Source organism: Manis javanica, chromosome 7 (genome assembly GCF_040802235.1).
Source record: "Manis javanica isolate MJ-LG chromosome 7, MJ_LKY, whole genome shotgun sequence".
NCBI classification, from domain to species: domain Eukaryota; kingdom Metazoa; phylum Chordata; class Mammalia; order Pholidota; family Manidae; genus Manis; species Manis javanica.
In genome coordinates, this window is record NC_133162.1 from 43,960,155 (window position 1) to 43,968,798 (window position 8,644).

Below are 8,644 nucleotides of genomic sequence, written 5' to 3' on the forward strand. Positions count from 1 at the left end.
GTATGGGCACTCACTGCATGGAGGGGGCTGTGCTAAGCAGTGGGGACACAAAAGTAAACAAGGCAGACCCTGTCCTGCCTCAGAGAGCTCACTGTCCCGTGCAAACCACAAACCCAGCAATGGTAACAGCAGGGGAGAGTGTGATAAGGGGATGTGCAGGCAGCCCTTGGGAGGGCTGCTAAACAAGGCTTCCAGAAAGTGACATCCAAGCTGAGATCTAAGGATGACTGGGAGATGGCCAAAAGAAAAGGAAGGAGAGAGCAGATGTGTGTGTCTGGGAAACGAGGAGTTTGGTACTTGGAACACTGAGCATAAGGTGAGGGCTGGCAAAAGATGAGGCTGGAGTATAATATTCTCTGGAAGATCATGCAGCATCGTGAGCAGCTTGGTGCTTACTACAGGGTGGGGCTTTTGTCTTGCTGGAACAGCCAGGGATGACAGAGAGGACCCGGCTCTGCCAGTTCCTCTTCACTATTTTAAATCCCTCCTGCTGCTATCTATTGCCACTTCCTGAGCTGGGGTCATTGCCGAAGGGAGCAGCAATCTGCAGATGGCCAGTCTTGCAAAAGAGGCTGTTGTACCATCAGAAATGCCCTGCCCAGGCTCAGCCTTGGGGAGAGCCACAGCTCTGACTTCCACTTGTAGTGCCCACAGGGTCTGTCCCTGAAGCCACCCTCCCCAGAGCTTCCCAGCCAGAAGTCAGCAGCATGCCCCAGCCACAGTTATGAAATGACTGTTCCTGTGTGCCATTCGCCTCTCAGGCTGCAGCCGCAGCAGGACACCATGCAGGTGGTATCTTGGCAGGATTAATTTAAGAGCAGTGACTCCAGCCAGGCTGCAGAGCTCAGACACCCAGCTTTGCACAACTAGCTGGAGATGCCGGCAACTTCTTCTGCCTGTCTGCTTCTGTTTGCCCATCTATAAAATGGTGCTACCAAACGTACCGACCTCGGGAGCTTCCTGTGCGGACTTGGTGAGTGCAGGCCCCCAAGTGCTGTGTACAGTGGTGCACATGCTGGCTATCATTACATTGTTTCCTGCATACCCACCCCTGGACACCTGTGTCAGATGCAAGGAGGAAAGTGAAAGAAAAATCACCCGTCTCTCAGAAAAACATGTAACAGGGTGCCTGACCTTCACAGTCATGGGTGTTTCGGTTCTTCCTCCTCTATCGGGGTAATATCCCCTTCCTGACTCATGTGTTCCAGGTTTCTGATCTTGGGCCTCTTCAAGCATGTCTGTCCTTAACCCTCCAGTGACAGGAGGGCCAGGGGCTCAAAGCCCGGTCCACGCACTGCCTGGAAGATCAGAGTTGTGAAATTCCTCACTGAAAATCAGTGCATTCTCAGCTAGGGGGCTGGCCCAGTTTGTTTTCAAAATATTTCCTCAGTGCTGCTTTGACTCAGACATATTAGCACTTTCCAGAGTCCTGCAGATGGTGAGGCAGCTGGAGAAGAAAGGACAAGAGGGGCACAAAGAAGAGAGTGGGAGAGGCCTGGGGTCAAATCTCAGGGAGCTGTGTGGGCTGGTACAGGCACAGCCATCGGCATGGCATGTAAGAACAGGCGCGCACGCACACACAGGGCAGAAGCAGGTCAGCCTGTAGAGGGAGGCTTTCAACGTCTAAGGTGCAGAGCCTTCTTATGAACCAGAACTTTCCTCAGAAGCCCAATATGTAGAGCACATGAATGAGGGAGAGGCCTGGAGTCCCCCTCCCATCAGGCCTCTGAAGGGTCCCTGCTGAACTCGGGGGCTCCACAGGAACCCTTAGTTTGAAAATCCCTGCTGCTAAAGGAATCACACTCTTCTCTGGGGAGTTAGGACCCACACTGTTTTAAAATAATGATCTTCCTGAGGGAAGATGGAATTATCTTTCTAATAAATTATAATTTGAGTCTAGTATAGCAAATGCCACCCATCCTGAGAATCAGGGCTCAGAAAGGACAAAGTGATTGATCCCATTCCCATGATGCACTGACAAATTCGTGAGTACCTCTCTAAGAAATCTTGTGCATTTGGGTCTGAATATCTGGGCAGACCATGTGGTAATAGTTATAACACCTACTTAGCTCTCACTATGTGCAGGCACATTTCTAAACTCTTCACAGATATTAATCTACTTACAACCCTATTATCTATGACTCATTACCATCCCTCTTTTACTGATTAGGAAAATAAGGCACAGAGAGTTTAAGTAACTTGCCCAAGATTGCACAGCTAAGCAGTACCTCAGGCTTTCTGGCTGGAGAATATGTGCTCATAACTATTACATAATTTGCCTTTTGGAATGAATGTGCTCCTGTGTTTGTGTATTTGTGTGTGTGTGCAAGCACTAGTGCCTCCAAAAGTTTTGGTGTGTAATGCACCTGGCTGTTTACTGAAATGTGGTTGGGCGGGTGTCGGGGGCACCTGAGAGTGTGTGTATGTGTATTTCAGCCCATGGCTGTACAATGTGTACAATGGTCTGTGAGTATGTGAGTGTGCAGCCTCTCTCTCACCAAGGCTGCAGACTATTGGGCTCACCCCCCAAGTTCCCTCTTAGTGGCTTGGCAGCTGTAGGACAAAGGGGCTCCCCAAAAGAGGCAGGACCTGCTCCCCTGATCCAGAGGTTTCTAATTGCTGACCTAGCTCTGCATAGCCACATACAAGGAGAAGGCCCCTCAGCCCCTCCCAGGGTCTGAGGTGAGGGCGCTCAGGGAACTGCTCCCCATTAGAGCCCTGATTCTATTCTTTTCACTGAGTGTTGGGTTTTAGAGTAGGTCAGGGGGATAAACTGAAGTTATTAAATTAGTACAAATTTGCTTCCTATGCCACATAGTAATTAACTTACAAAAGTGATTGAGCTTCTTGAAACCAATGGTGTAAACTTACACCATCAGCACCCTAAACTGATACGCCTAAGCTGATACTACTCCAGTCAAAAGCAAAGAACCTTAACATTCTAGCTAGTCTAAGGAGCCCTACAATGTAAATGTATGATGTTTGAAGGTGTCTTCACATGTGAGCCCCGCCTTGGAGGGATATGGGTGGTGTAAATTAGCTTTGGTCTGTCCTCTCTAAACTAATGTTTAAGGTACAAAGCTTCCAGCTGACAAAACTGGGAAAAAAAACCCCACCATTTGCCATTATCAAAGTCAAACTCACTGACGGAGAGACCACCCTTTGCCTCACGGAGCAGGCCGGGGCTGGGAGACTTACTCAGATGGAGCGGGGCTGAGCTGCAACCGCCGGGGCAGCCAGTCGGTCCTCCCACATGTTCCTCCTGTTCATAGCTGCCAGCACGCCTTCAGCACAAGGACAGGCCACTGGTGGGTGTGTTCCCTGACTTTTGAGGCTCCCAAAGTCAAGGGGGAGGGTCTGGGCAGAGAGGGGTGGGAAGGAGGGAGCTGGTGAAGGCAGTCAGTGAGCCAGGTGTAACCATAACCACGGAGGTCAAAACGAGCCTCCAAGGCTGGCCTCCGAGATGGTTGTTTACTTGTGGCATTCAAGAGGGGCTGAACTGGGAACTGGCTTATTTATTTTCCACACTTTTCCTCCAAATCCTTTTCAGAGAGTCCTCTGGAACCCCAGTGATAAATTTCCCAGGGCCCAGAGAAACCCACAGTCCCTCAGCACACAGCCATCTTTGTGGGGTGGCGGTGGGTGTGCAGGAGCAACCAGCTAGATTTAGGGCCATGGAGACGAAGGCTGAGTGTGTGCACCTTCAAGCACAGGACAGACTGTCCAGCCTGCCCGGGACCATCCCACACCCAGCTGCGGAATCTGGCTGCTCGGGACAGGACAAGTGGTGTTCTGTCATCTGTTTAGGCCTCAAAGAAGAAAAAGTGACAAGTATTTTTGTTTAAGGAATGAAAGGGAGAGCTGCTTTCCTTCTCTCCTGTGTGACTTCATGCAGGGCAAAACCTTCTCTGAGTGTTTCCTTGGCTCACCTGCCTTATGACTTCCCAGCAGAGATGTTTGTTCACAGCCCCTCCCTGGCTTTACCCTTCATCTGACAATGTTACCAAATACCTCCACACGTTGGACACTGGGACTGAGCCAGGGGTACAAAGATGAGTAGCCCCTGCCCCTTGGGTGGGGCAACTTCTCCCCACACCCAGCCTCCAGCTTCCATCCTGGGTGGAGTGGCCACTCCGCAGTGGAGAGGGGAGAGGGCTCCAGCACCTTTGCAAATCATGCTGTGAAGCCTCTCAGAGTTCACCCAGGTGGGCACAGGCCATCTGGTCAGGGCTTATCCTCTGCTCCTTGTTTAAGGGCACCAGCTTTTCCCATACTGTGGACACCCATTTCAGAGGCTTTTGGGGCAGAGAAAAGGGATGGGCAGAACAAGGATAAGTAACCCCTCTCAGCCCTTGGCCAGGGGTGGGGTGGGGTATAGAATACCAACTAGGCTAAAAAACCACTGCCCCTAAGTGCCTGCGGGTGTGCCTTGAAGGCAGCATGTCTTGCAGTTTCCTAGCTTTGTGACTTTGGACACCCACTGCACCTCTCTGAGCCTCATTTCCTCATCTATAAAGTGGAGACAATAATCTCTGTCCCTCTGTGGGGCATGTGTGAGAACAGCTTGTGTGGTTATCACCCCCCACCCCCCGACCCCACCCCCCAGGCTGCCCAGGTTCCGCCTCATCCATCTCTCCTAAGGACCAGACACTACCGAGGAGTCTGGCTTTCCAGGGCATGTGGCAGGGGTGGGACATGTCCCTTTGACTTCATCACATGAGAGCAGAAGAGGTCAGGTGAGGGCGGAAAAGGGAAAGGAATATAGTAATCCATTTGAGGATGTTTACCTGGCAATTTCTCCCAAACTCAAACATGTGACACTACAGTCACAGGTGGAAGCTCCATCCCTACTTCTAGGATAAGCAGTGAATCGTCTCTCTCTGGAATTACTGCAACATCTCCCTGCAGTGATTCCCAAACCCCCATCATCTGCTGACCCCAGATCCACATGGAAGGCACTATCAGCCTGTGCTGCCCAGCCTTTGACTCCCATGGCCCAGAGTGTAACCCCAGCTGAGCAGAATGTGTGGGGAAAAAGGACTGCAGTCAGAGGCATCAGGACCATTTAGTAAGTGCATCAGTGTTGCTTCCTTGTTGCCATGGAAAACAGGTAGGGCCCTTAGAGACAGCCTGGCATAGTGGAGACAGCATGGCTTCTGGAGCTGGAATGTCCAGGTTCAAATCCTGGCTTTATCTCTCACCAGCTAGGTGGCGTCAAAAAAGATACTTAATTTTTGTGAGCCTCAGTTTCCTAATCTGTAAAATGGTTGTAAAACGCTAACCTCATAGGGATGTAAGGGCTTAATGAATGCAGAGCTCCTGATTCACAGAAGACATAATTAAGGTAGAAAGGTGATACTGGAAAAGGATTGGGTGCAGTGTTCCATCTGAAATTGGGGTTGGCCAAGCCCTGATCACTCCCACTCTCTTCTGGGACCACAGTCCTGGGTGCTGCTCATATACTTTGCTAATTTCAGCATTAAGACCATTTAGAAGCTTGAAATGTACATTACACCTAGTCACAAATGGGCAGTGTGGGGAACCATATTTCTTTGTGATCACACGGCCAGGTAGCCCTCACATCCTTGCATGTTCTCATTCCCATGCCAGTAGGGAATCATTCCCCAGAATGCCTTGCAATCCCAGTTCCAGGAACATGAGATGTCTCTGCTCCTCTGGGAAGTTCATGCCAGCTGGCACAGAGGAACCCACCCAATGCTCACTACAGGGATTATGACCAACACCCCCTCCCCCCATCCCCTTCACCTGCTGCTGCCAAGGAGCCACACTCTGCTGGAGGACACAGCTCCTAGACCCTTCATGAGACCCATGTCCAGCCAGGCCAGCAGGAGCCAGGAAGAAACATCCCACATCACCCCTAGCTTAGCCAGATGTAGAAATGGAGACCTTCTTGCCCCTCTTAGGGGAGCAGAGGCCAATGATGACATTTAAGTCCCTGATGCCAGCCCCCAGGGCACAGTGGAACTTGCTGCTTGCGCCACACCCCCAAACACATCAGGCAGGGTTTTCTGAAACAGTTAGGGCCCCTCCTCTGCAGAAAGCCCAATTCCAACCCAGCTAAGGACACCAGGCTTGGCTTAACAAATGCTAATATTGGTGTCGTCATTCATCAAACAACTATTTATTGAGTATCTACTATGTGCCAGGCACTGTGCTAAGTCCAGGGCAATCTTTGAAACATCCTGTGGTGCCAGGACATCACAGTATTAGAAAACAAACACAACTTCAGGTGCAATTAAAATTAGGCTTCAGACAGCCCTGGTCTCTCCTGACCTTGGAATCTTCATCATCCCCCAAGCCGTGTTACATATACCCCAGGCCTGCAATCTCCTCAGCGGGTCTCCCTGGAAGTCCCTCTGAGGAAGCACATCCGCTGGGGGGAAGGGTCTGTGCTTCCCTCGCAGGCCTTGTCACTGCCACCACCCAGCTGTCCAGCGCAACGGGGGCCTGCCAGCCTTTTCCACTCTGCTCACAGACCCCAGCACGCCGGGTGTGAGTTTATGAATCACTCCCTCCTTCCTCCTGGCCTCGCCTCCGGAAGGGCTGCGCACACCCAGACACATTACCCAGACACCGAGTTTCCAAACCAAACTTGTTCATGATAAATCCGAAGAATCGCCTGCAGTGTCTGCTTTCCCCTCCCGACTTCTCCTCCTCTGGACTTTCCAAAGACAAGTCAGCCCCTGCCCTACCTCTCGCGCTTTTGGGGCATCACACTGCGGGGGACGCAGGGGCAGCAGGCCAAGACCGCGGACTTACCGGAGAGCAGGAGGGCACGCTTGGTCTAGGGATCCAAACCCCCACACTCCCAGGATTGTGCATTTTGGTCTGTGGCGTGTGCCTGGTCCTTGTGCGGTGTGCTCAGAAGCGTGTGCGCCGTGTGTCTGTGGCTGGAGCGCTGAGCTGTGTGTATCTGGTAGTTGTGAATCTGGGTGCAGTGGGTCTAGGGGTTCTGGGTGCCCGCCTGCAGTTTTCTCCGAGCCGGGAACTCTCGCCCACCCTAAGTTTTGCCCCCTCTTCCTCCAAAGTTTGGCGCGCGCACCCGGACGGGGAAGGTGGAGAGGCGCACAGCGGGGCGGCCTCCTCCGGGCCCCAGAGGCGGTTCCGGGACGCCGGCGCCCTACTTACCCGGCCGCCAAGCCTCCTCCGGCGGGGGCGGATCCCACTCTTCGCTGCTGGGTCCGGCGCGGGCAGAATCCGCTAGCAACTTTGCTCTCCTGTCTTGAAGAACCCGGCAGAAGCAGCTCTGGGACTCCAGATCCCTCAAGGCCTGGGATCTGCGCCCTCCCCGCGGGCAGCGGCGTTGGCGGCTGGGTGGGTGGGAGGCGCGGCCCCGCGGGTTCGCACGCCGGGCAGGAAGCGGCGCCAGGCGGGCGCCGTCCTGCGCAGCAAGCGAGCGAGCGAGCGGTCCTGCCTGGCGCCCTCCCCGCTCGGGCCCGGGCCGACGAGCGGCCCGCGGCGGCGGCGGATTCCTGAACGGCGTCCAAAGCGCTTGGGGAGCCCTCCTCCTCTTCCTCAGCCCACCTAGCTCCCACCCCTGAGCGCCCGGCAACTTGGGAACTGGTGGTGAAGTTGGCGCAGCCCAGGCTGCGCGCCTGCTGGGCCTCCGAGTGGAAGAAGGGGCGGAGAAGGAGGAACTGATGATGGAGGGGGCCCGCCCCCGCCCCCGGGGAGCCGCGCTCACCAGGACCCCAGAGTGGGTCTTTGTTCCGAGCGCTACACCTCGGCCCGCCCCTCCCCCGGGACTCGCTTTGGCCGTTCGGACCCCCACCCGCTCCCAGAAAAGCTGGGAGGAGCTCCGGGCCCCTGGGTGGGTAGGTGGGGGGAGAGGCGGCGCTCAGATCATTGCGGTTTCGCCCTGCCAGAGCACCCCCAGCCATTACGGCCCTCCCATCCTATGCCTCCCCGGAGAGACCCTCTGGCTGCGTGGGTTTTTAGCCATCTCTGGCCCCGGGAGGATCTTCTCGCCCCTCCCGCGGAATGGGGAGGGTGTCAAAATGACAGCCCCCCACCCCCGGGCTTCCAAAGACCACAGCACTCCCCCTCTGGGCAGTCACAGGTCACCACTGGGGCTGCTGAACGAGTGAGGACCCCATCGCCTCCAGCGTGAGGAGCAGTCCCCAGCTGGGCAGCGCCAGCTCAGGCGTACAAGGCCAGCTTCACTAGGAGTGTGGTGAAGGACTCGGTATTGGAACACAAACAGCCTCTGTTTCTTGCCAGAATCCTGGCGATGCCCCTGCCTCCCAGGCTTTGATTCTGGCTTGGGAGGCTTTTCTCCAGTCTACCCAACACTTAGGAAGTCTTCTAACTTCCTTAGCAGCCTAATCAGGCGTCTCTAACAGTGTCCTGGCATTTAATGGGATAGTATAGGTTTTAGACATAAGTCATTTCCTGTAAAGAAGTAGGAAAATCCACAAAAGTAAAAACCTCAGCACCTGCACTTGGCCTCCCTTTGTCATTCTCAACATTTGTAGATGAAAAACCCAATTAGAATGTATCATGACCCAGTCCTCCCAGGACCGGTACTCACAGGTAGGATAAGGTAGAGGTCTCTGTTCATTATCTGGGTCCAGAGCAGCCAAAGTCTCTACCACATGTGGAAGCTGGAGGGGGCCTGGGCAAA

The 8,644-nt window shown here is 54.0% G+C and overlaps 1 protein-coding gene across 4 annotated transcripts in view; it reads right to left on the reverse strand.

The window, feature by feature from the left end:
* Nucleotides 1–8,340, reverse strand: part of CHST3 (carbohydrate sulfotransferase 3) — a 42,918-nt gene extending 34,578 nt beyond the window's left edge. Inside the window, exons 1-2 of one of the 4 annotated variants that reach the window (XM_036998963.2) lie at nt 7,150–7,287; nt 3,199–3,357 (exon numbers count right to left, since the gene is read on the reverse strand). Coding sequence is in view for 1 of the 4 variants with exons in the window: in XM_036998962.2 (XP_036854857.2) it covers nt 7,150–7,901 (752 nt within the window). In the remaining 3 variants the exon portion in view is untranslated. The other 3 variants (XM_036998962.2, XM_017658381.3, XM_017658382.3) reach the window with 3 other exon arrangements.
* Between the last annotated feature and the right edge of the window lie 304 nt (nt 8,341–8,644).